Source organism: Odontesthes bonariensis, chromosome 20, assembly GCF_027942865.1.
Source record: "Odontesthes bonariensis isolate fOdoBon6 chromosome 20, fOdoBon6.hap1, whole genome shotgun sequence".
Lineage (NCBI taxonomy): Eukaryota > Metazoa > Chordata > Actinopteri > Atheriniformes > Atherinopsidae > Odontesthes > Odontesthes bonariensis.
In genome coordinates this window covers 22,983,040-23,005,878 of record NC_134525.1, presented here as the reverse complement: position 1 = coordinate 23,005,878, position 22,839 = coordinate 22,983,040, and the positions used below count along the sequence as shown (strand labels likewise).

At 40.2% G+C, this 22,839-nt stretch overlaps 2 protein-coding genes across 3 annotated transcripts in view; one reads left to right on the top strand and one right to left on the bottom strand.

Annotated features, from left to right (window-relative positions):
- The window catches only part of LOC142370432 (SH2 domain-containing protein 1A), a 33,801-nt gene extending 32,160 nt beyond the window's left edge, over nucleotides 1-1,641 (bottom strand). For both annotated transcript variants that reach the window (XM_075453006.1, XM_075453008.1), the window contains exon 1: nucleotides 1,440-1,641. The gene's annotated coding sequence lies outside the window, so the exon portion shown is untranslated. The remainder of the gene's footprint in view (nucleotides 1-1,439) is intronic.
- lipib (lipase, member Ib) lies at nucleotides 1,400-21,651 on the top strand. Its single transcript, XM_075453003.1, has 10 exons — nucleotides 1,400-1,530; nucleotides 12,601-12,989; nucleotides 13,928-14,036; nucleotides 14,817-14,918; nucleotides 17,616-17,705; nucleotides 17,788-17,955; nucleotides 18,736-18,825; nucleotides 19,005-19,113; nucleotides 19,270-19,443; nucleotides 20,375-21,651. Exons 1-10 carry the CDS (start codon nucleotides 1,464-1,466, stop codon nucleotides 20,457-20,459), a joined length of 1,383 nt encoding a protein of 460 aa, XP_075309118.1. The 5' UTR covers nucleotides 1,400-1,463; the 3' UTR covers nucleotides 20,460-21,651.
- The last annotated feature ends 1,188 nt before the right edge of the window (nucleotides 21,652-22,839 follow it).

Below are 22,839 nucleotides of genomic sequence, written 5' to 3'. Positions count from 1 at the left end.
TTTAACACGATAGTTTGTCAATCATATTTTTAGTAAATGCAATGTGTAAATGTGTTTTTTACTATTGAAAAAGTGAATACAAATGTCTGAAACAGGATTAAATTTGCATTGTGCATGTAAATGGTGCATTATTTCTTTAAGCCACAGTAGCTACTACCACATATTTAACTTGTCAAAACACAAATGATGATTGAAAATGCACCAACATGAAAGGAAAGCTTTACCGTTTTTGAGCTTTCTTAAAACTGTCAGGTGTAAATACAAACATCAGTTTTTGTTTTCTAAATTTCTGTGACAATGTCCAGATCCAGCCCTCATTTCTTTATCATTTCCTTCCAATCATTCAGACTTTCCTGTAATATTCTAAAGTGGTCTTGAGCAATAGTTCTCCAGGCTTTCTGAATGTCTTTCAGAGTTTTTCTTTGGACATTGGCTGCTTTTTCACTCATTTTCAGTCCAGTTCTTGTACCTGACCATTTTCAGAGGAAACTGTTTGTTTGTTAAGCCACTTAACTCTGACCTATTAATCATTCAAGTAGAAAAAAGGCTCCCAACTCAAGGGATGAACCAGTGTTGTGTCCACATATAACAGACAACTTAGCAAAGAAGCAGTTTTAAATTGGATCTTTAGACACGTTGTTATTAGCAGCCTGTCCCAAAGACACATCATCTGTTCCCATTTCTTTAGTTTCATCTATGAAAACAGCAAAGATAACAGAGTTTGACAGACAGAAAATAGTATTTTTACAGCAACAAGGTGATTCCCAAAGAGCTGTTAGCTGAAAACTTGGCATATCTCAGCATGGTGTGCAGCGTGTCCTTAAATAATGAGTAATTTGTTACTTTAGAAGAAGTAACTTATCTAATTTATCTCTCGTGTCCATCACGTTTCTAAAGAATATTGAAGATAAAACACTGACTCTAAAGAAGGGTCCTCACCCCTACATGACTCATCTTACCCTCCTTACCATTAACACAGCACTTTTCTCAGGTCTGTACATAGTGATGTTTGTGTTACCATCAGTTAAACCTCAGTTTTTCCAAGTAAAATCTTAACATCTAAAACACTACCTTTATGCTTTTTGTTATACTTTTTAGTATTAAAGTTCTTTCTTGGACTTTCTGGTGCACGTGTTGTTATGACCAAAGCTTTCGTCTGAACCCCACAGCCACCCGTAAGGTCAGATTCTCAACACGTTTCTTAACCAAACCCTGCTCCCTCCTCTCCTTTTATCCAGTCACATCCTTATCCTTTATCTCATTTGTTAATTGCTCTTTCTCCTTCTGCCTCCCTTCTCCTCTCTTCCAGAAACTGATCCGTTCTGGAAGCACCACCCCCTCTCCCTCCCTCCCTCCTCTCACATCAATCCCTCCCTGCTTCAGTCGGTCCCTCCTTCACTCTAAATTCAGATCTCCTGCTTCTCAGTGCGTCTCTTTACCTCGATCGCTGCCTCTGCGTCTCTATGGCCGTGGAAAGGATGCTGCCTCTCAGGGTCCTGGCTCTGCTGGGACTCCTTGTGCTCTGCAAAGGTAAGAAAACACCAACGAGGCTGTTTATGCAACACAGAAAGTTTGAAAGACTAAACCTGCTTCCAACCTCCCTTCCCATCTTTGATGTGGGGTTGATTGAACATGACACACAGAGAAAGGTAACCCTGGTGTATTTTGAGTGTCTGCAGACAGAAACAGCTTAAGGAAAGACCAGATGATTTGAAGTCAGCTCCATCTGCTGTGGTGGGAAACGGCTGCTTCTGTCTGCTCATTGTTCAAAGCTCATATCTGAGGTGGGATTGGGCCCACTTCCCACCACTGTTTGAGTGGCAGCTGTAATCAACCCTTGTGTTAGAGGTGGGGCAGGTGGTGATAGGATGAGGTGTTTTTTTATAGCAGTCTGATCCAATTGAGGACGATGTCGCACTTATGTGAGCTCCTTGTAACATCGCAGCTCCTCTCTTACAGCTTTTTCCACATTTGTTTAATCTGTACGTAAACAGAAATGAGAATTAGATCATTCAGGGGACTTATAAAGAATTATGCTCTGGTATTTAGTGTTGGCTTAGGTAGGATATTCCTGAGTTTCTCCTATTCTTTGTTTTTGTAAAGCTCCTACATCTATACATTTGTCTTATTGACATAATCTATTTAGTAGTTTGTCTTACTTCCTGTTTTACTTTGTAGGAGCTTGGTCCCTTGTGATTCTGTTTAGTTTTTGTTACTCAACTGGTCTTAGTTTACTTATTGCCACAGATTTATAATTTCTTCCCTCAGATTTTATTATTCTCCTCAGCTCCCTTTAGGTTTTCGCTCCCGCATCGCATCTTGCTTCTCTGCTTTATCTCCGTTTCGGATTCCCTTTTTTCTTGGTGTCTTTAGGCAAGGCAAGGCAAGGCAATTTTATTTATAGAGCACAATTCATACACAGGGCAATTCAAAGTGCTTTACAGCTACATAAAATCACAAGAAGGCAATAAAACCATTAAAAAGGAATAAAAAAAATAAAAGAAAGAAATTAAAAAAGAAAGAAATTAAAAAAGAAAGAAATTTAAAACCCATTAAAATAATCATTAATTAATTAAAAAGTGAAGAGTGCAGATAAAATACTTTCAGGTGTCATATGCACAGCTAAATAGAACTGTTTTCAGCATGGATTTAAACATTGTCAGAGCTGAGGCCTGTCTCACATCTTCTGGAAGGCTGTTCCAGATTTTAGGGGCATAAAACTGAAACGCAGCCTCACCTTGTTTAGTCCTGACTCTGGGCACCAGCAGGAGACCCCTCCCTGAGGTTCTCAGAGCCCGAGTTGGTTCATATGGCTCTAACATGTCAGAGATGTACTTTGGCGCTTGACCGTGAAGAGACTTGTACACAAGCAGAGCTGTTTTAAAGTCTATTCTCTGAGCGACAGGAAGCCAGTGCAGAGACCTGAGCACTGGACTAATATGGTCGTATTTCCTGGTTCTAGTCAGGACTCGAGCAGCAGCGTTCTGGATGTACTGCAGCTGTCTTACAGCCCGTTTAGAGAGCCCAGTGAGCAGGCCGTTACAGTAGTCTAACCTGCTGGAGACAAACGCATGGATCAGTCTTTCTAAGTCTGGTTTAGACACTATTCCTTTGATTCTGGCAATGTTTTTTAGATGGTAAAAAGCTGCTGATGTTACAGATTTAATGTGGCTGTTAAAGTTCAGGTCTGAGTCCAATATTACCCCGAGATTTCTAACTTTATAGTTAGGTTTTAGAGAGAGAGTCTCAAGGTGACTGATAACACTTTCTCTTTGTTTCTGTGGGCCACAGACAATGATTTCAGTTTTGTCTGAGTTTAGCTGGAGAAAATTGTTTTGCATCCACACACTGATCTGTTCGATGCAGCGACACAATGTATCTACAGGCCCGTGTTCTCCTGCCGTCAGTGACACGTAGATCTGAGTGTCATCTGCATAATTGTGGTAGGACACATTATAGCTGCGTATTAGCTGGCCTAGTGGAAGCATGTACAGATTGAACAATACGAGTCCCAGGATTGCCCCCTGGGGAACCCCACAGGTCATAGCCATTTGGTCTGAGACACAGTTACCAATTTCAACAAAATATTTCCTGTCCTCCAGATAGGACTTGAACCAGTTTAAAGCACGACCAGAGATTCCCACCCAGTCTTCTAACCTCTGTAATAAAATCGCATGGTCAACTGTGTCAAAGGCAGCACTCAGGTCCAGCAGAACTAAGACTGTGACTTTGCTTGCGTCTGTGTTCAGGCGGATGTCATTTGTCACCTTGATCAGAGCTGTCTCAGTGCTGTGGTGGGGCCTAAAGCCTGATTGGAAAGTATCAAAAGCATTGTTAGACAGGAGAAAGTCACTAAGCTGTTGGTATACAACTTTTTCTAGGACTTTGCCTAAGAATGGCAGGTTTGATATGGGCAGGTAGTTGTTCAGTACTGTGGCATCAAGATTGCTCTTCTTTAGAAGAGGCTTAATGACAGCAGTTTTTAAGGCCTTTGGAAATGTTCCAGTCTGGAGTGAGATGTTGACTAGATAAGCAAGTTGTGGTAACAAACTGCTCAGCACAGACTTTAGGAATCTAGTGGGCAACTCATCAAGGCAGCACGTTGATGAACTCAGACTGTAGATGATCTCTTCGACACTTTTGTCAGTAACAGGTGTGAAATGTGTCAGCTCTAGGTGTCTAGCTGGCTGCAGAGTAGTTATTTGTGTTGTGGAAATTATTGCATTTTTAATGCCTTGAACTTTGTCATTAAAGAATATTGCAAACTCATTACACTTGGATGCAGAAATGAGTTCTAAAGGCAGTGAAACTGGAGGGTTTGTTAATCTGTTTACTGTAGCAAACGGGACACGAGAGTTGTTACTGCAGTTTTTGATGATTTCAGAAAAATAACTCTCCCTTGTTCTACGCAAAGTCTGGTTGAACACACATAGCTTTTCTTTGTAAGTCTCATAATGAACCTGGAGCTTTGACTTGCGCCATTTCCGTTCGGCTCTCCGGCACTCCCTTTTCTGTGCCCTGACCGACTCTTCTTTCCTCCATGGCGCCCTTTGCCTACTTTTAACCATTCTAACCTTGACAGGAGCAATGGTATCCAAAACATTTAAGAGACTTGATGTGTAAGAGTTCAACAGATCATCAACATCAGAACACAGGGTGTTCTCAAACCTAATCATTTCCATAAACTGTGTCCCTGTTCTGTCATTTATGAGTCTTCCCCGAACAACTGCAGGCCCAGCTGGTGTTTTGGGTAAAGTAGATAGGTCGAAGAAAACACAGAAATGATCAGATAAAGCAACATTTACAACATTCACGTTTGAAATAACAACACCCCTTGAAATGAGCACATCTAGAGTGTGCCCTCTGGGTGGGCTCAGTCACATGCTGAGTTAGACCAAACATTTCAAGGACAGCAGTGAGCTCTTTAGCTTCCTTGTTATGCGCGACGTCCACATGCACATTCAAGTCCCCTGTTATGACTAAACAGTCAAAAGCAGTGCACACAATTGAAAGTAGTTCAGTAAAATCATCAATAAAACAATTCTGTGGTGGTTTATAAATGGTGATATAAAGTATGGAAGATTGTTTTATCTCCATTTTGAATGACACATACTCAAATGATGAAAAAAACCCAAATGACAACTTGTGGGTGGGTATATTGTCCCTGAACATGGCACAAACACCCCCACCCCTCTGGTTTTCTCGTGTTTCAGACACAAAATTGAAGTGAGGTGGACTAGACTCAATCAGGACTGCATTTGCTGTGTTTTTGTCGAGCCACGTCTCAGTTAAAAACATAAAATCAAGATTGTGAGAGGAAATAAACTATTAATTAAGAATGATTTGTTACTTAAAGATCTGACATTGAGTACTGCGTGTTTGAGATTAGTTATAGTTGAACTGGATGCTGTGTTCTTGCAAGGGATATGGATAAGATTTCTCTGATTGGACAGTCTGATTGTCCCTCTCTTCACTCCATCCTTGGACCTCTGGTTGAGATGGTGTTTACCAACACAGAGGCCCTTAGCGTCCTAGACAACAGCATTGACGCTGTTGGAAATGACAGCTGTGGGCACCGGTGGTGGGGGCCAAGCTGGGGGGGCTTTGGTCGATGGAGTAGGCTGGGGAGGGAGAGGGGCTCGATGCTTCTTTGAGGATAGAATTCTTGATCTTGCCATGTTTGGCGTGAGAGGAACCATTTTAATCCCCGATTTCACCAAGCTTTCAAGGTGATCAGGAAATCTCCTGGGTGACGGTGGAGAAGAGAACGATGGTGAAACATCTCTGGAGGGTGTAGATGCAGCAGGTGGGTCACAGGCCTGTGGTGAGGGCCGTGGTGAAGGCGATGGTGGAGCTGCTGAATCCTGTGTTCGGGATGCTGGAGGTGCTGCTGTGGCTGCTGTGGCTGAATCCTTTGCTGGGTCCTTGGGTGGCGAGGCAGGAACTCTTCTCTTTCTCCTCTTCTCTCTCTGCAGCAGCACAGGACCCGGTCCTGGTCCTGGTCCTGGTCCTGGTCCTGGTCCTGGTCCTGGTCCTGGTCCTGGCCCTGGCCCCTTCTGATGCCTCAGAGCGTGGAGAAGATTATCCGTCAGTCGTCTCACTCCACCTCTGTTCAGGTGTGGGCCTTTTCTTTGAAAGAGATCATCTCTTTGCCAGAAAAGATTAAAGTTCTCGATGAAATGAGGTCCTCTGGACTCACAGACTTTGGACAGCCATGTGTTCAACTGAAGCAGCCGGCTGAATTTGTTGATCTTCCTGTCGATGTTTGGGAGAGGTCCACTTATGAATGTTGGTATTGTCACTTTATCAAGACTCTCAAACAGTTTCTCAAAGTCTTTTTTTAAGATTTCAGACTGATTCTCTCTGATGTCCACTGCACCCACGTGCACAATCAGCTGTTTCACCCCTTGGTGTTTTGCCAGTACCTCTGGTAGTAATCTTGTGATGTCAGAGACAGCGGTACTTGGATAGCTGCATGTAACCATTCTGTTTATGTTTATATTAGATATGGCTCCGTCTCCAAGCACAAGAGTATCTTTGACCTTGACACTCGGCACAGTTTCTCTGTCCATCTGCTTCTTTGTACGTCTCTCTGTCTGTTACACTCAGTCACATTTGGCTCTGACAGTGGTAAAAATCTGTTTGTTAACTTTAGTTGATCATCACAACATACGGCATGTTTATCAATAAATAACAACATATTCAGCCAATGAGAAATATTTCTAGCAGGAAACTCCTGTGATCCTTTTCATACTTCCTCCTATTTGTGGACTCATCAAGTGTGAGTGTCAGCAGTGTGGCTGGGGGGAATTAATTATCTTTATAATGAGAATTATAATTCCTGTTTTTTATGATTAATGATTAAGAAATGACAGCCGTACTGAACAGGAGTCTAGGGTAGCCTGCAGATATCTATTTTGGTTATCTTAAGATCACAGGCTGATTATTCGGTCATCTCAAGACACAAAGCTGGTTTTTGCGTGATAAAAAGTTAATTTATCTCGTGTTCACAAGAAATCAGCCTTTGGAGATCAGCCATGAGGTCACGATGCGTCATCGTGAGAAAACAGGGTTTGTTTTTTTCGTGCTTCTTGTGTTAACTCCTAATTTCATCGTTCATTGTTGAGATCATGATACCTGGTAAGGATCTATAACATTAAATTAAGGAGCTTGTGTGTAACTTTGTGTGCTGTGATGAGTTTAACCAACTCCTAATCACATGTAAATGAGCTTTGATGCCTCGAGATAATGATCGATCCAAGCATGGCCCTGTGATGGATAAATTCTTTCCAAGCCGGAGAAGGATGCAAATTAGAAGACCTTTGACTTTGAGAAGCAGCTGTGGAGTTGCAAGCCCCCTCCAAGCCATTTTAAGGTAATGAGAGGGTTTATCTTAATGGCAAAAACTTCCAAATGTACAGTAAGATTAAGATCTTTATTTACCATTTGCACACTCACTCGGCCTGCTTACATGTGGCCAGTTACGACCACCAAAGCCAATAAGTAATGAAAGAGCAAGGCTGTATAAATATAACACAAAGAAAAATCTGTTCATCTTATTATTGCACTTAAAAGACTATAATATAATAAATACTGCACTTGAAGATGAGGTAGATTTTGTATGTATTTTAGTTTGTCTTTATTGTATATTTGCATCAGTCTAACTGTGGCAGGAAGGAAGAGTGATCAAAAGCATCAGTGTTGGGATCAGTATTGAGGAAGACGGTTGGGTCTGGTCGGATAGTCTAAACCGCCCCCCACATCTTCTTTTCCAAAGATCTTTTCCTCGACCTTGATGGAAAACAACATGGGGTAGGATGCGGATCTGCAACACTAAAACTACAAATGTTCAATAAATACTCTACAAAATCTGCTTTAAATACGCCATCTAATGCGAAATGATCACACTGTTAAAGGAAGGTTGTGTCATGTATTAAGATAATATATAATATTACTTTATTATCAAAGCTTGGGACTGAAAAATTAAAGCAGAATTAAAGAAAGCTGAATATTGTGGTGCCACAGGCTGATAAAACACACCCTCCTGTCCTCATATTTATCCACATGAATCACATTTAACATAACTAGATGAAAAATAGTCTAATATTTCTTTAAAAGTTGCAACCACAAGGAATTATGGGACATAATGATCTCCTTTCTCTTAGAAAAGATGGTCTGGTGTATCCTCTGCTAAAGGAGGTAATTAAGGAAGCATTGGAGCTCCTTTCCTTTACATTTGGAGAATTTCAATAACTTCCCGAGTCATTTCACTCAGTTAGGAAGGTTCTTAAACAAAACTACTGGATTAGACCCAGATGAGTGTTTTAGGGGATTAACAACTCATGGGAAGGCCTAATATTTATTTAATCTACATTTAAACTGTTATCCAAGGTGACTTACAAGTGAGAAACATGTTTTGAAGACAAGGTAGGTTTCAGTTTGTTGACAGAGGATTTAAAGATGACCGCTTTGCCTCATGAGCTACAGTCTGGAATAAATGTGGAATTACTTCAACAAATACAACTGATCCGATTGAGTAATCTAGCTACTGTAATGACCCAGTAATGACCCATAAATGGGTGAATCTGTACATAAGAGAGTACATAAGAGTTTTAGTATGTTTTAAGAAAAGCATTTTGCATCATTTCAGGAGGAAAACCCATCAAGCCTCTTCCCAACTTGATCCCCAGACCAAAAAGTCTACACTATTCTCAACCTTTATGCTTTATCCTTTTTTAAGTTGGTTTCTTAACCAACAGACAGCAGAAAGTGTCAAAACGCCCCTCCGTGCTCAGAGTTGTATCAAAACACTGAAACTCGAACAGCTTTCCCTGACTGGGGAGAATCCAGTCTTTCCAGTTCTATTTTTGCTTTTCTCTTGACTTTGCATTCCATTTATAGCAGAGCCTTATAGATTAGATTAGGCCACTTTTAACACAGGAGCAGGGACAACTAACTCGTGTTTTATAAGCTGTTTCTAATCTTATCTTATGCCTATTTAAGATGCTGAAAGGAAACTGACAGGATTGTAAATTAGAACATACCCCTTAGTATTTATTCTGCTTTTAATCTTCCTATTGCAGAACCACTTTTTCATGTTATCCCTTAAATAACTAGATTGTGTTTTAAATTCTGTGTTGGATGGCAGTAGATCATCACTGTCTTTAATGTGCTGGACAGACTGTAGAGGAGAAGCAGAGCTCTATGTGACTTAGTCAGAGTAATCTACAAGATGTTGAGATCACAATGCACTCACTGGCTCATCTGAATGCCAAAAGGATAGCTCACTAACCGGATTAACCCGACAACATTCACTAAATCTACCAGAATGCTTTGATATTTCTCTTGATCTAATTAAGCACACTCCTCTTTGTATAACTAATGTTCATATCAGGATGGTGATAATGTTACCTGAGACGGTCTGATGCATGAAAGCAGAGGACTCAGAGGAACTGGCTGTTACTAACATCCAAAGCTACGAAGGGAAGGGGTCTTCTAACAGAAAATCAACAGAATTGAACACAAAGTGGAGGCTACAGACACCTTAAATAGGCTCAAGTGACTCTGTCATCCTGACTGTCGGCTTAATCCATCACACAGCTGAAGAGGCCAAACACTGAACGCCACTGACTGAAACACCAGACAAAGACCTGATCCCACCATTTACGGTCAGACTGAGTCAACTTTAACTCGCCCTGCTGACCTTTGACCTGTTCACATTTATAGCTGTGAGGGGAACTGGGTCTAACTGGGTTTAGCTCATTTCCTCTGATGTCCGAGATTTTTCTCTTCTACAGTTACAGAAACTCTTTAATTAAGACGATGCTTAAAAACAAACTCAGTTGATAAAAGTTGACCATTTCCTTCTCAGAAATGTACTTCTGAAGGCTGAAAAATCTAAAAATCATTACAACAAAATGAACAATGTTAGGTTGAAGTTAAGTTGAAACTTTCATTGTCATGTAGAGACATTTAACCCATCCAGGTTGGCACCTGTTGAACACACACAGGGTGACACACTCATGGAGACAGATGCTATATTCACTGGAGATGTGGCCAGATTTGTCCTTTCTGAAAGAGATCTCCTGAGGCTGATATACAGCACAGTGGCAAAAAGTTTGAGGAAAAGTGACAGGAAGTTAAAGAAAATCCGTGTCCGATGGGAGCACCTTTTACATGAAAAACAGCACCAGCTGCTTAGTTTTTCCAAGCTGGTCTTGTTTGAAGAATCTTGGAGAACTCATCACAGTTCTGCTGTGGATTAAGTCTTCTGTCTTCATGAAATCCCAGACTGACTCCATGATGGGGGTCAGACCATCTATTGCAGGACTTCTTGTTCTTTTATTGACTAAAGATAGTCTTTTTAAGTCCAGCTTTATGAATGACACCTGTGTGTTGGATAAGAAAACAAACATCTTAAGTACCTCAATCTTTTGCACAGTGCAGTCATCATTGATCACAACCCCTAGTTTTGTCTCAATCCTGGTTTCAAAGTAATGAAGAGATTATTTTATATTGATAATAATAATGGACCGGTTGGCTGGGATGAGAAACGGCTCAGTCCCAATGAATGTTTAGTTAAAGTTGGAGTTTCTTCTCCTGCTTAGAACTTGGGTTTATTATGTTTCAAAGGAAAGATACAGTCAGGTATTGTTTGTGTAACAGTGATATGAGGAAGCCGTGTACTGCATATTGTAAAGAGAAGGGGCCCCAGCCTAGCGCCTTGGGGCACTCCTGGAAAAGCTATGTTTTGTGGGTGTTCGTTTTTGCCATAACATTACAAAAGAATGTGTGTTTAGTTGTGATTCAAACCAAGAATGTGCTTTTCCTCGTCCTCTAACGGCAAATATTTGCTTTAAACTTCACTTTAACTCCATAAACATTTTACCATCTGTGAGATAAGAGAGATCCGTTTGGAGATGTAATTTCCAGCTGGATTGCGAGATATTTTCTGCCTTTTTTCACGGGTTGAAAAATATCTGTGACATGCTTTGGTCGAAATACAGCAAAAATACATTTTAATGGCTCCTTTTTCCACCATGAATTTACAGCTCTATTAAGAGTGAAGAGTTCCAGGGCATGAAAAGAGTCACTCTACACCTCTCTTCTGACGGGTAGGGCTCGTTTGAAATTGATAGTCGTAAATAAGGCACAGAACAGAGTACTTAGCCTGGGAGCTCACACTAGCACACAGCAAACATGACACAGGCTACCAAATACCTAAACTGATAGAAAAGTACTTGACTGTACTTACGTTCCCCTTTCACTGCAGTATGGCCATGGACAGATTGATCCCTCTTCCAGACACAATCTACTCATACGTCATGTGTTGAACTGATCCAGGTTGTTAAAAGACCGTAGAGCAAATGTAACGGCCAACTGGCAGGTCGTTACACCTGTGGAAATGCCACATAGCAGCTCGATAAACCCAGGGCTTTATTATCCCTCTTCTCCTCTGTGTTTTCATTCAGAGCTGCTGATTAAATGGGCAAAGTTTAACCAATGTTTGTGTTTTAATGGCTTGCAGGGACACTTACTCCTGGTGCAAGAAACCCTCCACCCGAAAATCAAGTATCATCCAATAATTTTAATGCTAACATCACTTTTTGGTTCACTTGTTTCTGGTTTAATGTATTTTAAATCAGTGTCCTACTTATTTTTGTATTGATCTTTTTGTCATCAAGAGCCATTGTGCTAAAAATGGACGTCATTAAGTATACAAAAGGTAACTAAACATGCATGTAGAAAGCAGTAAAATGATTTACTTTTACGGCCAATTTAATGTGGTTAAACAGCACTTCTACAATAATTTCAATGTAAAGTTTACTGCTTTACAACGGTATAAAAAGCCTGGTCCTCAAGGCACAAAGACCTGCAATTATTCCAAGTGTCCTTGCTGCAATATGCTTGATTGAAAAAGCTCTTCAGCAGGTTGTTTAAGAACCATTGATCTGAATCAGGTGTGCTCCACCAGGGCAGCATAGAAAATGAGCATTTAGTTGCAATCAATTTGCTATAACAGAATACAGAATTAAGGTCAATGTGAGATTTAAACCAGGGCATTATGCACTAAAGGCTCCTGTTTAACCAGTTCAAAGCTGTTATCCTGTAAGGCAATCAGTCTCCGCCTACTATTCAAGGACTGTCCAATCATTTTACACCTTTACATTTTTTAGAACGTTAAATAACTCAAAAACTAAAAGTTTCAGTTACACCAAATGTCATAGCACCCATCTCCTGAGTGAGCTGTATGTTTTGAAATTGGCGTGTAAGAGTAGTGTTAAAAAAACGTATTGAATAATAAAAATAAAGAATATAGGAAAACAATGGTAACAATACATTTCAAATTTGTCCGATTCATGCATACAGAGGCAATTTTAAAAAAAGTTGCTGAGCTAAGAAACCCAACAGATTGCATCGAAACTTCTTTTCGGTTCAATCCCCCATCCTGAGCATGCACGAGGCGACAGTGGAAAGAAATAACTCCCTTTTAACAGGAAGAATACATCTTCTTTAATGTACAGGAATTAAAGACTTTAGGGCAACTAAAGTCAAAATTAGCTGGTTTTAAGTCAACCTCTTTCACAATTGTGTCTCCAGGTCAGGAGGAAAGTAGGAAGGAGTCCTGCGACGACTTCACAGACCTCAACCTGTCCCACTGCTTCATTGGAACCAGCCTGTATGTGCGGCTGCTGCTCTACACCCGCTCCAACCTGGACTGCGGCCGTGAGATAAACCACCACCACCTGTCATCCCAGCCGCTTCTCGACCTTCACCGTCCCACCGCCTTCGTCATCCACGGCTACCGCCCCACTGGAGCACCGCCCATCTGGATCAACCACATCGTCCACCTGCTGGCCGAGCAGGAGGACATGAACGTCATCGTGGTGGACTGGAACAGAGGGGCGGCCAACGTCAACTACTTCACCGCTGTGTATTACACGAGGGACGCTGCTCAGAACCTGACCGGCTTCATCAAGACCATGCAGGTGAGAAGAAGACCTCAAGTACACCTCAAAGAAGATATCAGTGCAGCTGAGGGGTCAGATACCGATCCAAACCAGAAGCAAAAACAGATGCTCTATGAGTGTTTCAGGCTGATCTGCAGCCTGAAACAGAAATCTAGTTAGAAGAAGGAAACTTTAAAGAAATAAAACTAAATTAACATGATTATGATGAGCTGAGTGCGTACAGCCAGCTAAGAGGTTAAAGGTTGTTAAAATCAATGTTTGTAAAGGCGGCATCCACCAATTATTTACTCTAACTAAAGCTATTAAAACATTAATGGAAGTTTGATATTTAAAAGGAAAAACATTTGCAAGTTCAAGTCTTTTTTACCCCATCGAGGTAGTTGTCTGCCCACATCTGAACATTGTCACACAACTTTACAATTTCTGAATTTTTTGAAAATTGAATGGCCTAGTACAAGATATTTTCATCCCTCCAGACCACCTAAATCACTGTTGTACTCTGTGTTTCACAAAGAAGATTAAATATATAGTAAAAATATCAACCATACTGAAGCTTTTAAGTTGAGAATGAGAAATCTCTCCAGACCAAACTACATAATTCCCATTTCCCATTGGATCAGTTTAGTACTAAAAACCCATAAAAAAGACAAGCAAATGAGTGTCGAACCATTTCTCAAAAATAGAGGCAACTGGCATTTGATTCTCGATAAGAGCCAATACTTTAGGGTCTGAATCAAAAGAGTACTGTAACGTTCAAAAGTTTCTCAACACAGAAGAAAGAAACTGGCATTTGAAATAATAAACACAAAGTGGAAAATCTAGGCTATCGTCTGCTGATGTTGAAATGTTTTCTCCAACGGTTTAATATGTCAGAAACTGAAAGAGAAGTAAAAGGACAGAGAATAAAACATGAACCTTCAAAGTGATGGAGAGTTGTGAATGTTGTGTGTCGGCAGGAGGAAGGAGCCTCTCTGAGTTCAGTTCACCTCATAGGAGTCAGTCTGGGAGCTCACCTGGCTGGGTTTGTAGGAGCAAACCTGAAGGGGAAGATTGGCCGCATCACAGGTAAAATGATGAATAAGAAGGAAAATAAATGAACAGAAGAGTGAAAACAATTAGAAACTTATTGCAACATGTGGAAACATGAATATAAAGTAAATAAGACAAAAACAGAGTTTGTTTAATTCTACAGAACTTTAAAGTAAATATTTGGTCTGAGCACCTTTATTCTTCAACACAGCCTGAACCCTCTTAGAGAAGCTTTCTGTCATCTCTTTAAGGAGTCTTCAGGAATAGTTCTCCAGGCTTCTTTAAGGACATCCCAAAGCTCTTCTTTGGATGTCGGCTGCCTTTTGTTCCGTTCTCTGCCAAGATGATCCCACACTGCTTCAATGATGTTGAGGAGGATTCATCCCTCCATCAGACCTGCTGCCACTGATTTTCAGTCCACTTCTTGTGTCATTTGGCATAGCTCAGCTTTTTCTCCCCATTTCCCTTCTTTAAGAATGGCTTCTTGACAGCCAGCCTTCCATGGAGACCATTTCTGATGAGACAAATGTGTTGTACTTTTGCAAGTCTTGATTTTGAAAAGCAGCTACAGTAGCAACAAAAATGGTCAAATACTGTAAATGTTGTTGAACAATATTTGAGCAATATACTTAAAATTGTGCTTTAAGTACAGAACTTGTGTAAAAGTACTGTTGTTCAATCATTGGAGTTAAGATTCTTTAACTGAGCTGAAGTTCGGTTCATCAGACAGGTTTGAGGTGTAAATAAGCACCTCCTACTAAAAACAAAAACAATGAAAACATCCAGATGACAGACATCCTTCTGTCTTTCGTTCAGGTTTGGATCCGGCCGGGCCGATGTTCACCAGCGCCACACCGGAGGAGAGTCTGGACCCCTCAGACGCCATGTTTGTGGATGTACTTCACACGGACATGGGCTGTAAGAAACTTACTCTAATGGACATAGATTAGACATTCATTTACCAATCTGGGGTTTGTCTGGGTGCTGTCAGATGAGTGAGCATACAGAAAAACTGGGAGTCTGATATTAAATTTATGGACTGAATTTCCTTTCGCTTTATATTTGTTGCACTGACCGGAACTTTGCTGTTTAAAGTGTGACCTGCAGTTTGGATTTTTGATGTAACAAGAATAAAACTGAGCATTTCAATCAGTTTCCTCAAGTAAATGAATTCAGTTATGCCAAAATATCAACTCTTTATCACATAGATTACCAGTTGGTCAGTGTCATCCTCTCATTAAAAGGTGGCTTCTTACAGAAAACACCTGCTGATGTTATCATTAATTTATTTAAAAGGTGATGCCTTTCTTTTCTCCTTCTGATTTTGAAATACAAAATGCAAAACAAAAGAGAAAATAATGCAATGGTTGATTAGTTGATATGTTGGTTGATGTATTAGTTGGTTGATTGGTTGGTATGTTTATCCGTTGGTTGGTTTATGTCAGTTGGTTACTTGCTATATTGGTTAATGTGTTAATTGGTTGGTTGGTATGTTTATTTGTCAGTTGGTTACTTGCTATGTTGGTTGATATGCTACTTGGTCGATTTGTTGGTAGGTTTATGTGTCAGTTAGTTTCTTTGTCAGTTGGTTACTTGTTATGTTGGTTAATGTGTTAGTTGGTTGATTGGTTGGTATGCGTCAGTTGGTTACTCGCTATATTGGTTGATTGGTTGGTTTATGTGTTGGTTGGTTAGTTGATTGTTTGATTTATGTGATGGTTGGTGCAGTTATGGTGAAAATATAATTTATTTATGTTATTTGTTTTTTTTACAGTTGAATGTTCAGTTGATTATTGTTCTGATACAGAAAATCAGTTCATTCCAGTCAGACCTTTAAAAAAGTTTAGGAATCTGAATCAGCCAGAAAATTGAAATCTATAAAAAAAAATTAAATCTGTGCAATTCTACTAATTTGACATCCAATTAATTAATTTGATTGGAACTACAAGAAGATTTTAGGTGTCTGAAAAAATACCATGAAACCAATGTGCATGATGTTGGGTTTTGAACTGTCTCCTGAAAACAAACTTTGACTTGGAGAACACGGCATCTGTGGTTTTATAAAAAAGAAATGTATATTTCTATTTCCACTTCATCTCCACCCACCTTTAATGAGCTCAGGATCGTGTTTATGTCCTGGTTCTGTTGGACCTCAGCGCTGCGTTTGATACTGTAGATCACAGAATCCTGTTGCACAGGCTGGAAAACTGGGTTGGACTTTCTGGAGCGGTCCTTAACTGGTTCAGGTTCTACTTAGAAGGCCGGAGTTATTTTGTTACTATTGACAGCTATGAATCTGAGCGAGTGGCCATGACTTGTGGAGTCCCCCAGGGGTCAATTCTTGGACCTCTTCTGTTTAACTTGTATATGCTCCCTTTGGGTCAGATATTGCAGAATTTTAACATCAATTATCACAGTTATGCAGACGATACACAACTTTATGTGTCTCTGTCACCGGACGACTGCAGCCCAGCAGACGTACTGTGTCAGTGTCTGGAGGAAGTAAATACCTGGATGAGAGATAATTTTCTACAATTAAATGAAGACAAAACTGAGATCATTCTGTTTGGTAGCAAAGAGAAGGTGGTCAGCGTTGGTAAATATCTTGAGACTCGGGACCTTACAATCACTGACCAAGTTGGTAACCTCGGAGTGTTGATAGACTCAGATCTGACTTTCAGCAGCCACATCAAAGCTGTCACCAAGGCAGCTTTTTACCACCTCAGAAATATCAACAGAATTAAAGGTTTCCTCTCCCAAAAAGACCAGGAGAAACTCATCCATGCATTCATCTCCAGTAGACTCGATTACTGTAACGCTCTTTTAACTGGACTTCCCAAAAAGAGCATTAAACATCTGCAGCTCATCCAGAACGCTGCTGCTAGAGTTTTAACCCAGACTAAGAGATCTAAACACATTACAGCAGCTTTAACATCTTTACTCTGGCTTCCAGTCAGTCACAGAATAGATTTTAAAAGCCTGCTGATGGTTTACAAATCCCAGAATGGTTTAGGCCCAAAATACATCTGTGATATGTTCAGAGAATATAAACCCAGCAGAGCTCTTAGATCCAAGGACTCAGGCCAGCTGGTCCAGTCCAGAGTCCAGACTGAACATGGAGAAGCAGCATTTAGCTGTAATGCTCTAAATAAGTGGAACAAACTGCCAGTGGAGATTAAACTTTCACCAAATGTAGACATTTTTAAATCCAGGTTAAAAACATTTCTTTTGTCATGTGTCTATGCATGAAATATCTTTTAACTTATCTAGACTGTTGCCTGATTTTAAATTCATTTAAATGATTTTACTTGTTTCTCTTTATATTCTTTTATGTATTTTTAATGCTTCTTGCACTCCCTGCTGCAATGCTTTTATTTTATGTAAAGCACTTTGAACTGTTTGTACATGAAATGTGCTATACAAATAAATTTGATTTGATTTGATTTGATATGTCTTTTCAATAAGAAATCTTATTATGGCGAAACTTTTGTGACTACTTGTGACTATTTTTCCTCTTAAGCACAAATATAGTCCATTCAAACTTAAATTCTGGTATCATAATTATAAAAATATATGATTTCACCACTTTTCAACCACTGTTGTTTCTGTTTGCAGCGTTTGGACTGAGAGGGGCTCATGGCCATATTGACTTCTATGCCAACGGTGGAGTTGACCAACCAGGATGTCCCAAAACCATCTTTGCAGGTAAACAAACAGACACACAAGCCGACACAAACGCACGAATTAACACACTTGCTCAATGCAGCGTCGTCTCTTTGTCCTGCAGGTAAATCTTACTTTGTGTGCGACCACCAGCGCTCGGTGTTCCTCTTCTTGTGCTCTCTGAACCGAACCTGCCACCTCACAGGCTACCCCTGCTCGTCGTACACACACTTCCTGGAAGGCGGATGTCTGCAGTGTGAGGCCTTTAAACCCGCTTCCTGTCCCGTGCTCGGTAGGTGCCGAAACACTCGAAAACATAATACAAATAATTACTCAACATGAAACTTCATGTTAGACAAGATAATAAAGGGCACTGGCACGTTGTAGTTCGTGCTCTTCTTTTTTTGTTTGTGACTTTGAACCCTTCTGTCACAATGAGATGTAAATCAAGAGATGAAATGGAGTTCTTCAAAAGTTTGTTAAGTTTTGCACAAGCCTCCTTGTGATGCATTGATCTGAATCAGGTGTGCTGAAGCAGGGAAACATCTAAAACCTGACCGGATTTACACAGCAGGGCTGCGGATAAAAACGCTTGTGTAATTCCATATATTTCACATTTAGGATGAAAACTGTACCTGGTTGTAAAAGAAAGGTTCTCAAATGTATTTCAGGTTTTTATTTACACATATAAAAATGGCCGAATTGCACCTGAACGACACCACTTACAAGCTTATGGTATTGTGAATCTGTAGCTTTGAAAATGATTATTGTTTTAAGACAGTTTGGTGAATGAGCAACTTGTTGCACGATGCTGACGCCTGCACACCAGTGGGCGCTGCAGTCAGATTATAACAAAGCTGTTGAAAGTGCTGAAGTGATAAAAAATAGTGCGATATTTGACAAATGAGCCTGTACTCTTGTTAAACTAAATCATCGCCACAGCTTGCTTTGCTGTTGTGGTTTTAAGAGGAAACTTTGTAATCAGGCTGTATTTTTCCTTTTAAATATATATGATGACGTCAGTAATTTGAACTAAACACTGAACGTGGCACGTGTGCGCTCTCACCTGCAGGTTATAACGTCAGCCAGTGGAGAGATACTCTTGTTCGGCTCGGACAGACGAAGGTCTTCTTCAGCACCACCGGCACTCCGCCCTATAACAGTGAGTCCGTCACACACTCAGAAACCTCACAAAGTGGGACTCCCCTTCAGATCTAAAGTCTGTAGAAGAATAATCCCACCACATTACAGACAAGTGGTTGGCTTGTTTGTAGAAAATATTTCAGGAGGAAAATACAGATGATTAATTTGGTTGGGCTGACTTTGTCCTGTTCGTGGCAGAGCTCGTCTACAGAGTGGACATGGTGACGTGGAACCAGTATCTCCGCTGGGGGGTCATCTACATCCGGCTGCACAGTGCCAAGAACTACACAGAGGCCCGAATAGACCAGTGAGTGTTTTTATGGTTTAAAACACAACAAGAAACTATAAGAAGAAAAGTCTATTGCCTTTAAATCTTTGTTTATTTACACTCGGCTACCAGAATGATGATGCTTCCTGCTGACACTGCTTTTGTAAAGACGTTCTCCTCTCTGGCTCTTCGCAGTAAGCTCCTAAGGCTGGAGCAGTACACCTCCACACGGCTGCTGGCACAGTTCGACGAGGACCTGCAGCACGTCCAGAAGATCTCCATTCGGATCAGCACCGGGAACATCATTGGCCCTCGTTACAAAATCAGGCTGCTGAGAATTCGCTTCACGCCGCTAGAAAACCCCGAGAGGTCAGTTCTTTTTCAGAGAATCAATAGTTCAGCAACAGTCATGATTTTTGAGAATTTTCCACAGAACTGCCACTGAAACCTGCTTATAATTGGTTTATATATGATCTAAAAAGTATTAGTTTATATTGAATCAATCCTTAGAGCTTGAATTAGGGCGAACCGAGTATTAAAAAGCAACAAAGAGACTAAAAATGCCACAGAACATCTACCAAGAGATTAAAGAAAAAAGAGAAGAGAGGCTCAATGAACACAATGTGACAAAAAAAAGGCACAGTGAGCAACAATAGAGACAAAAGTAAAGGAAGGAGACGACAAAGGCATCCAGAATGACAGAAACGATGACAGAGAATCAAACTGATGGAAAGTATTCCGTGTAAAAACATATAAAAAGACACAAATGAACCCAAAACAGCCAAAAAGACACAGAACATGAATGCAAATAGATATTAAACCAACTGAACCAACCGCGTCACTTCCAGAGTGGACCTTCTGGCTCATAACTTGTCTCTGAGTTAATTCCCATTTGTTTTTGTTCTCCAAACAGATTTCAAACTGTTTTTATGTAGTTTTGATGTTTTCACACCTCCATCCCCTTAAGGTCCATTAAAGTAAACAGAAATGCCCAAGATTCATGTTCTTCTCATTTTAATAAAATCACATAACACCTAATCAGCCATAGCACTATGACTACTGACAGGTAAAGTAAGTTTTCCAACTGATATAACTTTTTTTTTCAACCTAAATTGTTCCTGATGCGAACAAGTATAAATTATTGTTAAATTTCTAATATGTGAAATTACTGTTGTTAGTAAAATAAAGTGTCCAAGAAGGCTAAAATAGGTTTGTAAAGATGTCCCAAACAGTGGTTACGCAGGAGGTGGAGTTCATATTTACATTGGTGTGGTAACCGATGTGTTTTCCTCTCCATCAGGCCTTTGATGTGCCGCTTTGACATCATCATGGAGGAAAACATGGAGGTGGCATTCCGGCCTCTGCCCTGTAACTCTCGTCTCTGATGCCCCAACTCAACAGACGTCTTCTTCTTCTATGGAAACACATCTGACTCAGTCATCCTCTGGGTGCCACACTGAGCTCCAGGAGCCTTAAAGGAGGCCCCGCACTTAGTGCAGGCTGACAGAGGCGGCACGCCTGGTTCTCAGAACCGAGAGCTGGAAAGCTGATCAGCAACTCATGTTAAACTGTGAGAACAGGAGATGTAACGAGTAGATTTGTAAAGATCCACCTCATCTGTAACTGCTAATGCAACTCAGAGTTTATACATTATGTTCAGAACGAGTGTTAAGAGCCTAATTTTAAGAATATAATGTAAATTAGCCGTAATTTAACAGACAAGAATCCACCATAAGACACATAACATCTACGGTTGTGTTTAACATGGCTGAAAACAGGTATTTAGTGTATTTGGGTGGTTAAACCAATGGAACGACTGAAAAACAAGAACATTTTTGTGTTTTCTATTGTCAGGTCAGGTCGCTTCATATGTACCCATAACTACATTTGTCTTGGAAGTTTAAAACATTCAGTTTGGCTCCCGGTTACAAAAGAACCAGAACTTGACACAACACTGTACGAATATTAATAAGATATATTTTTTTTTTTTAAAAAACACACTAAAACATGATAAAAGTAGTCAGGACTCCAACTTGAACAGAAGAAAGAGAAAGGAAAATATAAACAAAATAAGACCGGTGGTCACAAAACATTTAAGCTGTTTTTACAGCTGTATACATGTCTTTTGCATTCAAAAATAAGAAAATTATGATTTTCAACATCGAGTTTGATGCAATGACATCAATTCTTCTTCCATTTCATAAGGAAAAGCCTTGCTCGTGCATTTTAATTTGAAAACATGAGCATTAAACGAGTTTATGTTTTGACCATTAAACCCTTAAATACAGCTAAACAATATGAAGAATTATCAGAAAATACAACATCATTATTTACATTTCTTTGCATGTTTTGTCCCTTTGAAAGAGACATTTGTAAACCTAAGACTTCGGGTCAGTTTCTTCTCTTTGTGCCTTGTACCAGCAGCTCCAAACCTTTTTGGTCTGCAGCCCCTCTTCAGAGTGAGATTAACCAAACATCCTGCATTTGTAGGATATATTAAGGGTAGGAAATGGTAGTAAATACCTTCAGCCACAACCACTTCTTCCAGGGTGCAACATTAAATATTATAAACCTACTGCTGTCTTTTTTAATTGTTTTTCACTCTGTTTGAAATAAATACTTTAAAATCACAAAACTGAAAAACTGTCAAGTTTGTGTTTGATGGAATTAAACTAAAAGTTTCAACTATTTTCAGCAGGATTCAGGTAAAAGCCTCGAGGACTAAATGCTCGAGAGGTGTCACCTTCATATTTTCGCTCCTAAAGGAGAGGATCGGGTTCTGTTGCACAAAAACTGCATCTATGTTTTCAGATTATATAAATCAACGTGAATGCTCTGTAAATTTTTAACGCAACAAGGATTAAAAGGAACTCAGGCGAGCTGTGCTTCTTACCAGGTTTCATATTAATGTAAAACAACCTCAGATGAGCAACACGATGCGTTACACTGTCATTATTCATTGAACAAAAACGGAGACAAAATGCAGATGCAGTGTGTCTATAAAAGCAGAAGTTTTGTCACTTTGCTGCTCTGCAGCATTCAGGTGTGTGTTAACACAATGTCAAGGAGGAAAGACATCAGCAATGATCTTAGAGAAGCTGCCCATCAACCTGGGAAGGGTTATAAGGCCACTTCCAAACTATTTGGAGTTCATTATTCTACAGAGAGAAAGATTATTCACAAGTGGAAAACATTCAAGTCAGCTGTCAATCTTCCCAGGAGTGGACGTCCCAGCAAGTTCACCCCAAGGTCAAAAACCCAAGAGCTACATCTCAGACTCTGCAGGCCTCAGTTAGCATGTTAAATGTTACAGGTCATGACAGCACAATTAGAAAAAGACTGAACAAGTATGGGTTGTTTGGAAGGGCTGCAGGAGAAAGCCTCTTCTCTCTAAAAAGAACATGGCAGCACAGCTTAGGTTTGTAAACTTAAATCAGAACAAACCACAAGACTTCTGGAACAATGTCCTTTGGACAGACCAGACCAAAGTGGAGATGTTTGCTCATAATGCACAGCAGCACGTTTGGAGAAAACCAAACACAGCATATCAGCACAAACACCTCATACCAGCTGTCAAGCACGGTGGTGGAGGGCTGATGATCTGGGCTTGTTCTGCAGTCACAGGACCTGGGCACCTTGCAGTCATCGAGTCCAACATGAACTCCTCTGTATACCAAAGCATAGCCTCAACTTAACTGTTGAAATACTCAGATAATTACTGACAATAGAAGCCCATCACCTCATGTTGAACTGTGGAATCACTGA

Coding starts and splice junctions, on each gene's coding strand:
- lipib (XM_075453003.1), top strand. CDS start 1,464: ATGGCCGTGGAAAGGATGCTGCCTCTCAGGGTCCTGGCTCTGCTGGGA. Junction 1,531..12,600: donor ACTCCTTGTGCTCTGCAAAG/GTAAGAAAACAC, acceptor TTGTGTCTCCAG/GTCAGGAGGAAAGTAGGAAG. Junction 14,919..17,615: donor ACTTCACACGGACATGGGCT/GTAAGAAACTTA, acceptor TTCTGTTTGCAG/CGTTTGGACTGAGAGGGGCT.